Source organism: Pan paniscus, chromosome 5 (genome assembly GCF_029289425.2).
Source record: "Pan paniscus chromosome 5, NHGRI_mPanPan1-v2.0_pri, whole genome shotgun sequence".
Lineage (NCBI taxonomy): Eukaryota > Metazoa > Chordata > Mammalia > Primates > Hominidae > Pan > Pan paniscus.
The window spans coordinates 168,570,019-168,588,494 of NC_073254.2; the positions used below are offsets into that span (position 1 = coordinate 168,570,019).

The window sequence follows — 18,476 nt, forward strand, 5'->3', positions numbered from 1 at the left end:
ACCATGGATTGGGGGGGGGTGGCTATTGTATTTCAAAGTATTCTAGTAGGTCAGTGTACTCTAGTAGTGAGTCTCATAGTTAAAACATTTAGATTTTTCTAACCTTTTATTTTAAATAATGTAATGAAGAACATCCTTGTTAATAAATCTTTGTAGACTTTAAAGGTTAATTTCTGAGTATATATTCCTGGAAGATGGTTTGCTTCATCAAAATTGTATAAAATCCCAAAGATTTTCATACTCATTAGCAAATCACCTTTCTGAAAGGTGCAGGCCCTTTATATACCCAGTAGTCAAGGTTAAATGTCCACTTCCCTGTTCCAGCCAACCCTTGATATTATTGTATTTTAAATTCTTCATAACTGTATTGACTAAATATGTAATTTTCTGGTTGTTAACATAGATTCAAAATACAGTGGAAAGTCTCCTTTATAAAAACCCTACCCACTGAATGCTACATTTCACACGATCACCCAGATTTGTCCCTTCAGACTACCTTAGGGCTCTTGTCAAGAGCATATCCACAGTGAAACAAAATAGCAGAATATGTAAATGCTTATAGTTTGAAGACTCGGACACATAAATGGGATTTGACCTCATTCCAACACCTCCGAGAACCTTGTGGAACTCTTCCTTAAAGATCTGTTTCATCTTAGAGAAGAATTTTTCCTGCTAGTCTTGATCTCTGACACTCATTGCATTGTCGCTTTCTGATAATAGTCTAGCAATGCAGTATTTCAGTGCTGTTCCTTTTAGACATAGGCGAAGTAGTCCTCGATGACACATGGAGCGTTTCTATCATATTCTTTCTTAATTTATCCAGATTCCAAGTGGTGGACTCACGGAAATCTGCCGAAAGCCCGTCTCTCCTGGGTACATTTCGTCTGTGTCAGATTGGCTCATTTCCATCGGTCTGCCCATGTACGCCAGCACCCTCTCCACCGCGGGCTTCAGCACACTGAGCCAAGTGCCTTCTCTGTCTCACACTTGCCTTCAGGAGGCCGGCATCACAGAGGAGAGACACATAAGAAAGCTCCTATCTGCAGCCAGACTCTTCAAACTGCCGCCAGGCCCTGAGGCCATGTAGCCAGGCCCGGAATGGGCCTCTCTGGACAAGAGCCACCCTTTCACTGTGCATATGATGCTGATGCAATTCCTCCATCATCTCTGGACGTGCAGACCAGATCCAGAAGAAAGGCCTGGCGTGTGGCCAAACAGCGTGAAACCTTGGCACAGAACTGAGGATCCTCTCCTCCAGAAAAGCCCCCTCGAGGAAATAAATTAGTGCGGTTCTCTTTGACCTCCAAAGACAAGACAAGCACTTATTTTTATTTTCAGAAGACAAAAGAACCAAGATGCCAACTGGCTGCGAATGCTCTATCTCCAGTCTGTCTCTGTGTACTGGTAGAGGCTGGGAGGAGTAGGGGGCAGCCTGTTCCATTTCTGATAGTGCCCTTGCTCTTCTGTCTGTCATCTTGCAGGATGGCCGAGGGCCAGATGGGCTTAGCTAGGCCAAAGTAACAGACTCAAGAGTTATTGTACATTACTGACCACGCTCATTTGTTCAAAAGTTAGAACATCTGGCTGCACCAGGAAAAAAAAAAAAAAAAAAAAAAGTCCTGTTCTTCTTTAGATAAACAAGAGACATTTTCATAATTGCTTTCTAGCAATCAGCTTTTATTTGCCTTAATATAAGCTTTTAAGCAGTTATCTAACTAGTGTCCACAACCCTGTAACCATACTTCCACATCTTCAGCTTAGGCGGACATCGAACCTCTCTGGGATGTTTCCAGCAAACGTGAGCTTTTCTAATCGTCTCATTATAACATGGCTTATTTTGTAGAGGTATTCATCAGCCACACACTTCATGTTGGTTTTTGGTTTTTAAGCTAACTACAAATCTAGTAAAAAGCTATCTGAAATTCACAAATATCGTGTCTGTGTGCGTGCGTGCATGCGCGTGTGTGTCTGTATTCATAGTGACTGCTTTTGGTTTTAACCAGTTTAGTATCGTTACTGTGTGGATCGTCACGCTGCAGTATTGACTTGGAATCCTGACCATGTCCATCCCAAAATTCAGTCCTCAGTTAACGGATCATGTTTGCAAAAGGTCACTGTGAGGCTGCATATTTCAGAAAGATGTCCTTAATAAGGGAAGTCATGTATAAGATGTTTTCTAAAAGACTTTTCAGTATTACAACTAATACTATTATTATCCTTCTTTTTTTATTTAGATAATTCTTCTTTTAATTTAAACAAAGGTTCACTATGGAGCCAGACAAATCTCATTAGCCATGTGTTAAGTATTTGCTACTTTAAATTGTTTTACAACTGATTTCAGCACATTCTATCCTTTTTTTTTTTTTGAAATGGAGTTTCGCTCTTGTCACCCAGGCTGGAGTGCAATGGCACGATCTTGGCTCACTGCAACCTCAGTCTCCCAGGTTCAAGTGATTCTCCTGCCTTAGCCTCCCGAGTAGCTGGGATTATAGGCACCCACCACCACGCCCAGCTAATTTTTGTATTATTAGTAGAGACGGGGTTTCACCATGTTGGCCAGGCTGGTCTCAAACTCCTGACCTCAGGTGGTCCACCCGCCTCAGCCTCCCAAAGTGCTGGGATTACAGGTGTGAGCCACCGCACCTGGCCTCTATCCTCTTTTAGTCTAGTGTCTGGTTTTCTAGCAAACAGTAAATTTAAACAAGTAAACTATTATGGTTTCCATTGCTTACAAAATGATTTTCCTTTACATTCTTATCATGAACACTATTTTAAGCATCAAATGCAATCATCTAAAATATAAAGGGCAATCATTTATAATAGAAACACCTTGACCACAAGCCCTTGATTGAACGTTTTATAATATTTCATCTACTTATTAAAACAAATAATTTCCCTTGGGTTGGAGGGGAAGTGATTTCATAAATTAGAAAGCCATCTTACCATATTGCTTATGTCTGGATCCATGTTTCTGAGGAAAAAGACATTCTTAGGTGATGTATTTTTTTCATGCATTAGTATGCATTTTTAAAAAATAATGCATGTTTCTTTAATAATTAATTTTCATCTTCTATAAGATGCCATGTGAAGAAGTTGTGGAAATGTAGAATAAAAAGCTAAAGCTGCCAAATTTCTATTGAACTCTTAAATTAAAACAGCTCATGTTTGTTTGTCCTCTCGGGTTGTGGCCTAGCCTATTTGCAATGTAACGAAGCTGCAGGGTTCTTGCATAGCTAAAGCGTTCAATGCATTTCACGTGCTGTGGTGGATGTGGGTGCTGTAGACAGGCTTCTTCTCTTCCTGCTCTCAAAACACCTCGGCTTGACATTTGGACAGATCCTGTCATTGTTTAAGCTGAGCAAAAAACCACACAAAAGTTGTGTAAGAGATAACAAAGGAGCGAGAGAAATCTCATGTGAATTTCCAAGTTTTAATTCGTTCTCCATGAAGGATTTTCATTTCAGTGAAAGTCGCAGCAGAAGAGGGAACTTTCTGGAGTTTTTGAGAATGCCAAACCACATTTTTATCACACTTCTTTGGAAATCAATGCCTTTGCATAGAAAATCAAATTCAGGGACCACAAAGAATTTTCAGTGGGAATGTCTAGTCTGAGGGGTCTGAGGTTGTTTTTACTTTATTGTGTTGTTTAAATATTTTAAAAATATCTTTAGTGTTTGGTCTTTTTTTTTTCTTTAAACATTTAATTTGGTCTGAGAAAAGCTGAATGTTTGGGTGTGACGTTTGACTGAGGTGGATTGGGGCTGCCTGTGGACATTAGTGAACAGGTGATAGGCTTCAGCAATATCCAGTTTTAATCAGTTGCATTTGGTACAGAATTTTGAGTAATGGTGAAAATTGTTGTCTTTGGAAAGCACAAAAGAAACCTGGAAAGGCAGTTCGGCTCAGGTAGCTACACATAACATTGTGTATGATTTTCACTTCAAAGCTGTCTGGAAGGAAATGCAGTCAGCTCCAGCTAGTACTATTTATGTACCCAGATAACTAAGATATTGTTTCATGGCCTTGCCTTAGTCAGAGGCCCTTTTCTCTGTCCTGAACCCCCAGGTATGGGTGAAATTGGAAATTACTAATCTATTGGAAATCAGTTCCTGACATAGTAAAGTTTGCTTTCATAACTGCAGCAAAAAAGGTCAACTTGCCAAGTCACTGCTGCCATGTGTGTACTGTATTATTTTCAGAAAAAAATATAATAGTCTGAGTCCAAGTTATCTTGATTTAAAATTGATAGAGAAAAGAAACTGTCGAGCAAGTTATATAACAACTAACAACATTGCACTTTCTGTATATGAAATCAATATTTAAATAACTTATTTTTCTCCATTGCTGTTCTTAAAAACATTGTAAGTAGCTGTAATATACCAGTACCAATATGTTCTTGCAATTGCTTCAGCCCAAGAAAGCTGTGTATTGTTTTAAAAATTGTAAAAATTATTGTGATGATTCATTTAGCATAAAGAGAGGTGGACGGAAGGGTTTTCCTATGTATCAAAACTTGTCTATAATTATGTCATCTATGTACCTAGAAAAAAGTCAATAAATTTCTTCAGTTGAATATGCCTTTTTTGTTGTTTCTTGGGTATTTTAAAGATGAATGGAGTAGAAATGAAAAGGAATTTATAACGTGGTCAAATAATGAAATATACTGGGAAAATTGTAGTTGTCTGCAATTCTGCCATCACCAGAACTCACCCTCTGACATCCACCCAGATTCTCTTTGCCACTTTATTGCTTTATTTTCAAATATGCATAATCGAGTCATATAATGATAGCACCTTAGACCAGCAAGATATTTTTTGGAAGTCATCTTGAGTCTAAGATTATCATTTTCAAATGAAGAATCTGAGTCCACATGGATGATTGACTTGCTCAATATTATACAGCTAAATGACACCACCACCCATATCTTCTACTGAGAAAGAAAAAACAAGTCTAGGTCTGGATAGCCTAGAAATTAATCAACTTGACAATAATGGGTTTTTAATTTCAGCATACCACAATTGATACAAAGACACATTTTTAATAGGGAGAAGAGGGTGTTTGTAATAAACTTTGAGAGGTAATGTATGCATTTGAGAAACTATTTAAAAAATTACCATCTTTTCAGAGAAACTCTTCTGTATTTATAAATATAATTGCATATGTATTTCGCCATACAGAAATGAGAGCAGATTTTTCATGCTATTCACCATACTTCTAAATGAATACATCTTGGAGGTCCTCCCATGTCAACATTCTCCCATTTCCTTAAAGGCTGCATAGTATTCTATTATGCAGGTTTAACCAGTACTCTATGAAAGTGCAACCTTCTGCTGTTATAGAAGAAAAAGCTATTGTGGATATCACTATACCTATATCACTTAGCGTGTGGAATTGCTGTATTAAAGTTATGTGTGTGTTTTAAATTTTGATAGAATAAGGTGGGTTTCATTGAAGCTTAATGTTGGTTTTACTTTTTTTTTTCTTTCTTTCTTTGAGGTGGAATGTTGCTTTTGTTGCCCAGGCTGGAGTGCAATGGCATGATCTCAGCTCACTGCAACCTCCACCTCCTGGGTTCAAGTGATTCTCCTGTCTCAGCCTCCCGAGTAGCTGGTATTACAGGCATGCACCACCACACCCGGCTAATTTTGTATTTTTAGTAGAGACAGGGTTTCTCCATGTTGGTCAGGCTGGTCTCGAACTCCCGACCTCAGGTGATCTGCCTGCCTTGGCTTCCCAAAGTGCTGGGATTACAGGCATGAGCCACCGTGCCTGGCCCACTTTTAAATCATCTTACTCCCAACTCCTCCAATCCATTTTGCGAACGGGGATATTTCATGTATTCTAGGAGTGTGTGTTCTCCTGACTGCTGCATCATTTTAAAGAACTAACCGTAAACCTCAAATCTTCCCAATCCCCTGCTAACTCCTAAGATTCAACAGTTCAAAGAAGATGCTCTTTTTCTTATGATTTCTAGGAAACCCTTGCCAGAGTCTTGGTGTTTCTTGTAATCTCTCTTCGTATGTAGATACCTATAATGTATTCACTTATAAAGAACATTAATTTGAATAGGGAAAGAAGAAAAGAGAAGGCAGTTGGTTGCCACTGTTTAACCACACAATTCATTTTGGAACCCTTAGAATTGTGACTGTCTTTACTCTTAGCTATGAGGACCCTCTCAGAGCAAACTATGTACATTGTACTTCCTAGAACTTTGTGTGTGAGTGTGTCTGTGTCTGTGAGAGAGAAAGGGAGGAGGGAGACAGGAAGAGAAGATGAATGCTCATTCAGGTCTAGGTCTGGACCACTCATCAGAGAACCATGGGAACCATTATTTGGAAATATTCCAATTTCCAATACAGCACCCCTCCCACATGACCTCAGAGAAGAATACTCTGAAAAGGGTATTAGCTGTCACCTTCTGCATACTGTAACAAAAACACCAGAAGACCCTAACCAAACTGAGTTTGAGTTCAATCTGGAAGGATCCCAGGGTACTTGTGTGATGGCCACAGCAGTTAAGACTAATCTGGTTGGATTTTACCACCATCCCCATTCATCCTCAATGGACTTTCCCCAAAACTTGGGTAATGAATATGGTTGGAACCATAAGAGAGATGTGTACAAATGGCTGTGGGAACTAGAGGGAGGATGGATTTGGCCTGGGGACAGAGAGGGCCAGAGGAGGTGGTTCTATGGATAACAGTGTGCCATGTTCTAAGTATCAGACTTGATTAGAAATACAAACAAATGGAAAAACATTCCATGCTCATGGGTAGGAAGAATCAATATTGTGAAAATGGCCATACTGCCCAAGGTAATTTATAGATTCAATGCCATCCCCATCAAGCTACCAATGACTTTCTTCACAGAATTGGAAAAAACTACTTTAAAGTTCATATGGAACCAAAAAAGAGCCCACATCGCCAAGTCAATTCTAAGCCAAAAGAACAAAGCTGGAGGCATCACGCTACCTGACTTCAAACTATGCTACAAGGCTACAGTAACCAAAACAGCATGGTACTGGTACCAAAACGGAGATATAGACCAATGGAACAGAACAGAGCCCTCAGAAATAACGCTGCATATCTACAACTATCTGATCTTTGACAAACCTGAGAAAAACAAGCAATGGGGAAAGGATTCCCTATTTAATAAATGGTGCTGGGAAAACTGGCTAGCCATATGTAGAAAGCTGAAACTGGATCCCTTCCTTACACCTTATACAAAAATTAATTCAAGATGGATTAAAGACTTAAAACGTTAGACCTAAAACCATAAAAACCCTAGAAGAAAACTGAGGCATTACCATTCAGGACATAGGCATGGGCAAGGACTTCGTGTCTAAAACACCAAAAGCAATGGCAACAAAAGCCAAAATTGACAAATGGGATCTAATTAAACTAAAGAGCTTCTGCACAGCAAAAGAAACTACCATCAGAGTGAACAGACAACCTACAAAATGGGAGAAAATTTTCGCAACCTACTCATCTGACAAAGGGCTAATATCCAGAATCTACAATGAACTCAAACAAATTTACAAGAAAAAAAAAAAACAACCCCATCAAAAAGTGGGCGAAGGACATGAACAGACACTTCTCAAAAGAAGACATTTATGCAGCCAAAAAACATGAAAAAATGCTCGCCATCACTGGCTATCAGAGAAATGCACATCAAAACCACAATGAGATATCATCTCACACCAGTTAGAATGGCAATCATTAAAAAGTCAGGAAACAACAGATGCTGGAGAGGATGTGGAGAAATAGGAACACTTTTACACTGTTGGTGGGACTGTAAACTGGTTCAACCATTGTGGAAGTCAGTGTGGCGATTCCTCAGGGATCTAGAATAGAAATACCATTTGACCCAGCCATCCCATTACTGGGTATATACCCAAAGGACTATAAATCATGCTGCTATAAAGATACATGCACACATATGTTTATTGCGGCACTATTCACAATAGCAAAGACTTGGAACCAACCCAAATGTCCAACAATGATAGACTGGATTAAGAAAATGTGGCACATATACACCATGGAATACTATGCAGCCATAAAAAATGATGAGTTCATGTCCTTTGTAGGGACATGGATGAAATTGGAAATCATCATTCTCAGTAAACTATTGCAAGAACAAAAAACCAAACACCGCACATTCTCACTCATAGGTGGGAATTGAACGATGAGAACACATGGACACAGGAAGGAGAACATCACACTCTGGGGACTGTTGTGGGGTGGGGGGAGGGGGGAGGGATAGCATTAGGAGATATACCTAATGCTAGATGATGAGTTAGTGGGTGCAGCGCACCAGCATGGCACATGTATACACATGTAACTAACCTGCACATTGTGCACATGTACCCTAAAACTTAAAGTATAATAATAATAAAAGAAAATAAATAAATAAATAAGAAATTTAAAAGTCTTGGAAATAACAAGAAAATAATTAAGGAATATCCTCTGTGTCTCCAAACTCCTGATCCACCTGGCCCTCAGCCTGACTGAGTCTCTTCCCACTTCATAGAACAATGGAAATCATCCATTGGGCCTCACTTGCAAACTCCCCAGCATCCTCTTCTCATCTTTCCTTATGGCTCCTGCCATGACCAGGGAAGTGTTTCTCCATTCATCTAACCCTACTTGAGCTCAGGATGCTGTCCCAGGACTCCCAGCCCCTCATTCACTCCCTCGCTTCTCTGTACTTTCCCCTGGGCACATGCTTGTGGCAGGTGGTGCTGTGCTCTTCAGGCCAGCGCGTAGTCCTCTATTTTGATATTTGCACTCTCCCTTGGGGAAGACTGCACTCCCACATCTCAAGTTGTTCCTGGCACCACTTTCCTGTCATGTGTCCCCATCCTCCTCCAAGCGAGCACAACGCATGCCAGGCTAGAACAGTGTTCACCATTCTTTCCTTTGAAAAACTCTCTCTCAAACTCACATTTTCCTTGTCTAGATAATCCAGTCTCTTGCTTTTCACATCCAAATATCTTGAATTATGTTTCTGTCCATTGTCTCTTCCTTATCCTTCATATATTCCTCAGCCCACTGCTCCCTGGATGCAACTAAGGCCACGGACGGAAGCAACATTGCTAAATCCAGTGCGACCTCCCCGGCTTCCACTTCCTTGTCTTCTCTGCAGCATTGCATGGGGCTGCCCTTTGCTCCCACTTCCCATTCTTGATCTTCCCCGCTCCCCTCTGCCCTCTCCCATCTCAACAGCCACTGCCTCTCAGCACCCTTGGCAGCCTCTTTCTCTGCCCACCCTTTGAATGTTCAGGGGCCTCAGACTTCCATCCCAGGGCCTCTTCTCACCCTTGGTGATCTCTCTGTGGTTGACTTTTCATCTCCAAGAGTTAGCTTAGAGTAAAAGAAGCAATCCCAGAAATTTGTCACTTAAGAAGAAATGTAGCGCTTCTATCTAAGAGGATGCTGATTACAATGAGAACAACCCTCATGGTAAGATGCTGCCCCAGCTATTTGCTTGTTAGACTACCCATGCATCCTCAAGCACCAGCTCAATTTTGGTCATTGTTACAATGCCCCTGAGCTGGGTTTAGTATCTGGTCTCTAGAATAATTCCAAAGAAGGAAAATCAGAGGCTGTATTCTGCTGTGCAGGCAACATATTATTCTATAATTTCTGGTATTTGGGACCACCTTCTAGTCTTGGGGAATCAGTTCTATAGTTTCCGTGGCACCCAAAATGTCCTCTAGATCTTTACTTGTCAGTCCGAGTATGCAACACAAATTGTCCTCCAATGGGTAGAAAGCAAGGAAAGTGTGGTGAGAGCAGCTATTTACTGGGCAAATCACTATACTGAGTGCCTGAGGCAGTTTATACACTTTATTCATTCAATGAACACTAAGTGGACATTTATTCTCATCCCTGTTTGACCAGTGTAGAGTCCATGAGCACAGGGACTTTGCTTATTTTTTCAATCCCAGTACCTGGTACAGTGCCTGACACATGAGGAGCTGAAAATATAAATATTGAATAACAAGGTTCAGAGAAGCTAAGACATTGTTTCAGGCTGACATAGTAAGTAACAGGACTGAGATTTGAGCACAAATCCGCCTGACTCTAGAACCCACGTTCTTTATAGGATGAAAATTATCTCTAGCAACAACTGTCCCCTGAATCTCCTGAACTTTGCACATTCACTTCTCTCTCTTCACAAACAGATGTCTTAAAGTTTATCAACATGTCCCAAATGAAATATCTGGCCCCCCTGCAGATCTCTGCCCCACCCATGTCAATTTCCCCTCTCAATAACAGCTTCCAGTTACTTCGTTCAGACTTAATCATCCTTTACTTCTTTTTCCTTTCACATTCTGCATTCAACCTGTTGGGAAATCCTGTGGTCTCTGCTTTCAAAGTCTCTCCAGAATCTGACTATTCCTCACCGTCTCCACTACTACCAAACCAGCCCAAGCCACAGCCACCACCCTCGCCTCGATGCTCACTGTGGTTTCCTGCTTTTCCTGCCCCCATCTCCGCCCACCCTTGTGATCTACAGTAGCTCATACAGTAGCCTGGGTGACCTTGTTAAGGGCTGAACACTTGAATCTCCCCCAAATTCGTATGTTGAAGCCCCAACCTCCAGTGTGATGGTATTTGGAGGTGGGGCCTGTGGGAGATTATTAGATTTGGATGAGGTCACACAGGCGGAGCTGCATGATGGGATTAGTGCCCTTATGGGAAGAGGAAGAAGACACCAGGCATTACTTTCTCTCTCTACCATGTGAAGACACAGTGGGCAGGTGGCCAGCCGTGTGCAATCCAGAAAGAGGACCCTCACCGGACTTTCTTTTTTTTCTTTTTTATGTTGTTGTTTTTGAGATGGAGGCCTTTTTGATTTTTTTTTTCTGAGATGGAGTCTCGCTCTGTCGCCAGGCTAGAGTGCAATGGCGTGATCTCGGCACACTGCAACTTCCACCCCCTGGGTTCAAGTGATTTTCCTGCCTCAGCCTCCCGAGTAGCTGGGACTACAGGCACGTGCCACCACACCCAGCTAATTTTTGTATTTTTAGTAGAGATGGGGTTTCACTATATTGGCCAGGCTGGTCTCGAACTCCTGATCTAGTGATCCACCTGCCTCAGCCTCCCAAAGTGCTGGGGTTAACAGGCGTGAGTCACAGCGCCCAGCCTCCTCACCGGACTTTCTTGGACTTTCTAGCCTCCAGAGCTGTGAGGAAATGTTTGCTGTGTAAGTTACCCAGTCTATGGCATTTTGTTATGTATGGCAGCCCGAGCAGGCTAAGACAGACGTGTGAAAACATCAGGCAGATCGTGCCGCTCCTCTGCTCAAAACCTCCAATGGCCCCGTTTCTTTCAGAGTCAAAGGCAAATCCTTTGCGGTGGCCCAGCAGGTTTTGTGTAACCATCTCTTGCGACCTCCTAGCCTCCCCAGCCATCGCTACTCTTCAGCCACTCTGATTCAGCCACACAGGCTTTCTCCTTGGTCCGCAAGTTTAACGGACCGCTCTCACCTCGGGCCTCTGCAGGCTTCCTTCCGCCTGGAAGGCTCTTCTTCAGAAAGACCCTGTGGTTTTCTCATGCCCTTCTACAGGTCTTTGCTCAAAGGACACTTTTCAGAGTCCTGGCCTGATTCCGTCATCTGAAACTGCCTCTCCCTCAGCCTTTCCCTGGGCGACCACTCTCGAGTCCCACACCTGTGCCAGTTTCCACCTGGCGTTCATTCTCACCTTCTAACACACTGTGTCATCTTTAGGTTTATTGCTTAGTACGTTTCTCCCTTGCTACAATTTAACATCCGGGAACGCACAGGTTTGCTCCCTGGTGAACCTGAACCCTCTCCACTTGACACATGGTATTTGCTGAATGAATGACTATCCCAGAATGACTAGCCCTTGGATCCTAAATGCAAACGCTGAAGAGGCTCTATTTTAACCCTCTTCTTTCCTAGGTTAGGAGACGGAGACCCAGAGGGGTGACACGAGGGGCTGAGGTCCATACGCGGATGGCTAGTGACAGGGTAAATAGACAAGGAGGCGGCTCCTCTCTGCCTATCCAAGGCTTAACTTTGACCCACAGATTGTTACCTTAAACCTGCTGGAGTGACCAGTTCTCAGGACTGGAAGTTGTGGAAATGACTATCAAGGGTGGTTTTGTGAACGTGTAGCTCATCACCGAAATCCACACGGAGTTTCCCTACTTTTAATGTCGGGTCACCTTCACTTGTGCAGGTGCTAAATGTATCCATCCTCACATTGGGCACTACCAGCAACAGAAACATCTAATTTATTGTCTGTGGAAAATACAAAAATTGTTTCATAAAAAAAGAGAAAAACCTACAATTTTGGATTTCTTATGGATTTCCAAGTCAAAAAACAGTGGCTTAGAAAGAAATCACGGCCCAGAGCCGGTTTCAGGTTTCGGCCTCCGTCTTGCCGAGCGAGCCGCTGCTGCAGTGCGTGGCCGCCAGAGGGCACTGCTTCGCCAGGCTGGAGGCCGAGCCAGCTCGCCGGGAGGCGCTGGTGGGAGGCGCGGGAGCCCCCGGGAGGAGCGCGTCCACGCCGCGCGGTGCGGAGCCGAGCCGCAGCCCCGAAACCGAGTGCGGCGGCAGCAGGGCCGGCAGGACCGCCACGACTCAGCAAGTGAGCAGCGAGACCTGGAGTCCTGTAACCAAAACACCTATTAAAACTCCCAGGAGAGCGATGATGGGTGACCGATGGAACTCCTGGCTGCTTTCATGACCGGAGCTGGGCGGCCGCCTCGGTGTCCTGCACCTGCTGGGGTGCAGCGTCCACGTGTCTGTGTGTGCGCAGGCGCCCTCTTGCCTACTGCGGGAGCAAGCTGGGGGAAGCCGGATTAGGTCACTCCAAGGCCCTAAACTTTAGATGTCAAGCAATGGTGAGGGAACACCAGCCGCATTTTTTGTCTGAACATTTATTTGCTCATGGCCCAGAATTGCCTAGCAGTATAAGAGCAGCTGCCATCACTCAGTCCTGATGTGTAGTGAACGTACACACTCCTGAGAGCAGTTACCCTTCACAGGATGCCTGTGCACCGAACACCGAGATCCCCACTTTATAGCTGAAGGAACTGCAGCCACGAAGGTCGCAGGGAGAAGAGATGAGATTTGACCTTGTGTTATTTTATTCTGATGCCCTTTGGCTTAACAACTACTGAATAACTCCCTGGTTCTCAGCAGAACCCATGAGAGATGTATAATTCGAGATTTTTTGCATGGAATTGGCTTAATTGCGAGGTGTGATGAGGCAAGTCTGAAATCCATAGGGCAGGCTGATCATCAGGAAGGACAGGCTGGAACTCACAGACACCAGCTGACGCTGCTGTCCACCATGACATTTCTTCTTCATCAAGGACGCCTCAGCTTTGCTTCTAAGGCCTTCTGATGCATTGAATCAGGCCCATCTGGATTGTCTAGGACAGGGGTCCCCAGCCCCTGGGCCACAGACTGGTACCAGTCCATGGCCTGTTAGGATCTGATTGCCTGTGAGATCAGTGGCATTAGATTCTCACAGGATCGCAAACCCTACTGTGAACTACACATGCAAGGGATCTAGGCTTCAGGCTCCTTATGAGAATCTAATGCCTGATGATCTGTCCTTGCCTCCCATCACCCCCAGAAGGGACCATCTAGTTGCAGGAAGACAAGCTCAGGGCTCCCACTGATTCTACATTATGGTGAGTATGTAATAATAATAGAAAGAAAGATGCACAATAAATGAAACATGCTTGAATCATCCTGAAACCATCCCCCCGCACCCCACCCCATCTACGGAAAAATTTTCTTGCATGGAACTGGTGACCAGTGCCAAAACGGTTGGGGACTGCTGGTCTAGGATACTCTCCCTTACTTAAAGTCAACTGATTCGGGGTTTTCATTTCACCTACAAAATACCTTCATAGAAACACCTAAGTTTGTGTTTCATTGAATAACTGGGGAGAGTAGAACACCATTATACCTGGGAAGCTTTGCAAAGGAGGCTGCCTGGGACCTACTGCAGACCAGTTGAATCTGAACTTCAGGGAATGAAGTCTGGACATTCATGAGTTTTTGCAAGTTCCACAGGTTATTCTGATGCATAGTAAGGGTTAAAAACTATGAGTATCTTCAGTGAAGGAGTTCCTGGGGCCTTGAAATTTACATTGAGCCACCAGCACTTGGTCCACTGTGCTGGGATCACAGGAGAAAAGACAGCACCCAGCCTGGAGGTGGTGTGCTCTGGAGTTGTGCTTGCTCTGTGACCCCAGGCAGGTCCTTTCACTGCTCAGCCTCATTGTCATTATTTGTGCACATAGCAGGTGCCGGGAAAAGACCTGCCTGCCCCACTGATCTTTCTGCGAAAACCACCCCTCTGCTGTCTGATGGCAGAATCTCTGCTTTGTTTGGCCTCATTATTTCCAGTCCCAGGACATGAATCGTAATTGGCTCAAACCAGTGGCAGCTGTGTCGGCCCCTCCCTCCCAAGCCCCCTTTGCCAGCTTCCCTTGCAGCCATTAGTGGCCACAGGACCCAATTGTATCCAATAAGGCACAGGCGGAGGGTGATATTTTCCTCACTCATAGAAGATTCTCCTGCCACCTCCCAGGCAACAGTAAAGATGAGGGTAGGGCAGCAGCCACATGGACCACATCAATGACTCAAGCCCACCCAACAGGGAGGAAAATCAGAAACTAGACATAGCTTGTCTAGTTTGGAGCCAGGGCATTGTTTTCCTCCTTCAATTATAAAGTATTTGCAAGAATGCCTGCCCTGATTGGCAGTAGTCAAGGCAGGGAACGGGAGAGAAAGATTCTGTAGCTGTTTCATTTCAGAGCTTTGGAATGTGTGGAGTTAACAGGGGTTTTGGAGAGGGAAGATTCAGAACTCAATGATCTAGCTGAACGTGGATTCCCCTGGCTCTAGTGCCTCCGCATAGAGAAAAACCTCTTATTTACCACAGGCTCCTTCAGTAAATAACGATTCATCCTGAATATCTCAATGTCCCCTCAATGTCTCCTGAATATCGCATGGTGACTCCTATTTCATCCGTGCTTGAATTTTCTTCCTATCCTAGAGTCCTCCCCACATTCTTCTTTCTCTGTCTGTCTGAATTTTACCATCTGAAGTCAAGCCTCCTTCAGCAAGACTCAAGTAACTCCAGTCAACACCACCCCTTCCTGACAGCCCAGAATCCCCTTAGTTAAGGCATCGGATCTCAGAATCACAGAAGATCCCGGAGGAAGGGGGCCCACCTAGCAGTTTAAACCTGCAAAGCATCTCATTTCTTCCTTTGCCTTTTCCTAAACCATCAAGTCCTAACAAATCAATGTAAAACCACATTTGAAAGTGACACTGATTGGCTGAAATGCTGTTGGAGGACATGTTGCTATCTCTCATACATGCTCTTGTTTAATTAAATATGTCATTAGTCTAAAGGTCCTGTAATAGAGGTAAAAGAATGCTGAGAACTTCCACTTTGTCCCATCTCTGAAAGCAACTAACCTCTTTGATCTGCTTGACCAACAATGTCCCCGGGTAATTAGTGACTACTTGCCTTAAAATGGAGTCACTAGGAGGGGCCCCTGAAACTGCATGGGGGTGACTGGGTATCCACCTAGGCGGAGAACTGGCAGGTCTTTTTCATTTGGCAGCTGCTTCAAGTCCTGCTTAGCCAGGCTGGTTAGAGTTTACACTCTAAGCTCAGAAAGGGCTCAAGCTCCCCCCACCGTAGGAACTCTGGTCAGAACTCAGCGAAGCCATGCAGAGGAAGTTAGGGACTTTGCACTGGTCCTGGCCTCTCCCCTCCCTTCCATCGTAGCCTGGATGCCATCTGTCTCATGCAGCTGCCTGGGAGGGCAGACCTGGGAACATCTCCCTCAGGAAGACAAGGCCTCTCTCTCTGAAGACCATGTAGGCACCGGGGCAGGCGCAGGACAGCTGAGGCAGGCTGGAGGCTGACCTCTCTCTCTTCTTGACAGGTGGAGGGATAGAGTTTGGGGTTTCCACACCGAGGTCATTAGGGCACATCAGAAGATGGGACCTCACTGTCCCTTTGTCCTCTGGAATAGCTCTTCTGAGATTCATTTCACCCACTTCCCCACTGGCTAATTCCAGTCCTCTTCTAGCTCCAATAAGCCTCCTCTTGGCTTCTATCCCATGCGCCAAGGTGAAAGTCTATTTCAAGAGATTGTTTTAGAAGCAGTGGGTATTGGTGGGAGTGTAAATTAGTTCAACTATTGTGGAAGACAGTGTGGCAATTCCTTAAAGATCTAGAGGCAGAAACACCATTTGACCAAGCAATCCCATTACTAAGCATATACCCAAAGGAATATACATCATTCTGTTATAAAGATACATGCATGCGTATGTTCATGGCAGCACTATTCACAATAGAAAAGATGTGGAATCAACCCAAATGCTCATCAATGATAGATTGCGTAAAGAATATATGATACATATACACCATGGAATACTATGCAGCCATAAAAAGAATGAGATCATGTCCTTTACAGGGACGTGGATGGAGTTGAAAACTATTATCATCCTCAGCAAACTAATGCAGGAACAGAAAACCAAACACCACATGTTATCGCTTAGAAGTGGGAGCTAAATGATGAGAACACATGGACACATGGTGGGGAGGAACACACACTGAGGCCCATCAGAGTGGGGAATGGCAGGAGGGAGAGCATCAGGAAGAATAACTAATGGATGCTGGGCTTAATACCGAGGTGACGGGCGACCTGTGCAGGAAACAACCATGGCACACGTTTACCTATGTAACAAGACTGCACATCCTGCACATATGCCCCTGAACTTAAAAGTTGAAGAAAATAAAGAAGCAGTGGGTAATGGCAGGTTTGGAGGAAAGGTGGATAAAGAGGGAGACATTCTAAGTTGCCCCATATCTGGGACCTGAAGCTTGGACCAAAAACAAGTTATCCTTTCTCTTGGTTTGAGTTCGTCTCTGCAGAATGGTTCACTACATCTGCAAGGGCCCCAGTGGCTGCCAGAGTCCACCTAGAGACCAGAAGAAGGCTCCACATGAGATGGCTGCAGCTCTTGCAATACCCTGCAGTGATTTGCAGAGCAGATTCAGTGCTGGACACAGGGACAGTGTGTGCATTTCTTCCATCTTCCTAGGGGAGCTTTCCACAAGTTTTCCAAGGGCCCTTTCAGCTGTGGTCTAAATTCAGGTCCTTGGCACCACCCCAGGGAGGAAGCTCATTTACTTTGGCACCTAGGCACTTCCTAGTTAGTCCCAGCTCCAAATGTATGGAATTGGGCTTTGCTGAGTCCCGTGGTAATATTTCTCTGCGCTGTCAGGACAGATGGAGACTGTGGTTGGGCCAGCCATCGGGGACCTCCCATTCTCCCTCCCTAGGGTTCCTCCCCTGCTGGCTTTGAGGTTTAAGGGAGTAGCCCACAAAAGAACGTTTGATGAGGGGTTCATGCTGGTCAGATCGTGGAGGATGTTACAAATACTCAAACTTTCCTTGCAGATATTTTTCCCCTCCAAAATTGGAGAAAATGCATAGCGTTCCTTGCGGGAATCTTTTCAAAAGGTATGTAAAGAATGATTTTCACAAACCAAGAAATCAAATTTTTTCTTCAGGCACTGCCAGGTGAGGCCAAATATATGCCCAATGGTGGAAAAATGGATGGACTGGTTTCTATCATAACACTCTCTAAAAATGTGCAAATTGGACAATTAATTTACTCTCATATTTGGCAGAGAAAGGAGAGGTGGCATTGCTAGCACCCGTTACTTTCCCAAAGCTGCCCTCAGAAATGTGTTAACTACTCGGTTGCCATGCAGGTGGCCACTTGTGCTAGTGTCCAGGTTATCAACCCAAGCTTCCCTCTCCTATTTTTCCACCCAGAAAAACAATGGGTAGTCATGGAGAAGACATGTAAGAGGCTGTCCCTCCATCAATATTAGTGGAAAGATCTCCATGTTTCACCCAAACGCTGAGCGCTGCGATGTCTCTTGGCCTGATTTCCCCAGGGAGCAGAATGCTAAGCCACACTGGCCTTGGCCCTGCTTCTAGCACTTGCTAAACCATGCGGGCAGAGGCTGTGCTGAGTGCTGTCTCAGAGGTCTGAGCTTCTGTCACGGTTTCCTTCATTCATCGCCAGATACTAACTCACTCACTTCTAAGGGATGGCAACCAGAATTTGTCTTCAAATTTAGTTGCTTTATGGAATTTTATAGACTGTTTTATCCTTATTTTTGACTTCTTCGTGTTTTTATTGACTTTGGCAGGGAGTAGGGCTGGACAAAAAGTGTCTTGGAAGTGAGAGGCGGTGGAAACTGAGTGCTTTCTCCAGGGTGATGACAAGTCATTCTGTGTCTCCTTTCTTTCTTCCTGGCTAAATATTTGTTGGTTATGTTTCTGTACAAGATAAAATTCCTAAAAAGGAAAATAACTCAAAGTTTAGACAGGGTTTCATTTTGATATTAAAGCATTTTGCATGTCATTTTTTAAAAAGTGGAG

At 44.0% G+C, this 18,476-nt stretch overlaps 1 protein-coding gene across 7 annotated transcripts in view; it reads left to right on the forward strand.

The window, feature by feature from the left end:
* The window catches only part of SASH1 (SAM and SH3 domain containing 1), a 287,004-nt gene extending 282,431 nt beyond the window's left edge, over positions 1-4,573 (forward strand). For all 7 annotated transcript variants that reach the window (XM_063605015.1, XM_063605014.1, XM_024929063.4 and 4 more), the window contains one exon: positions 824-4,573. In XM_063605015.1, the coding sequence (XP_063461085.1) occupies positions 824-1,087 (264 nt within the window). In that variant the 3' untranslated portion in view covers positions 1,088-4,573. The remainder of the gene's footprint in view (positions 1-823) is intronic.
* Positions 4,574-18,476: the final 13,903 nt, after the last annotated feature.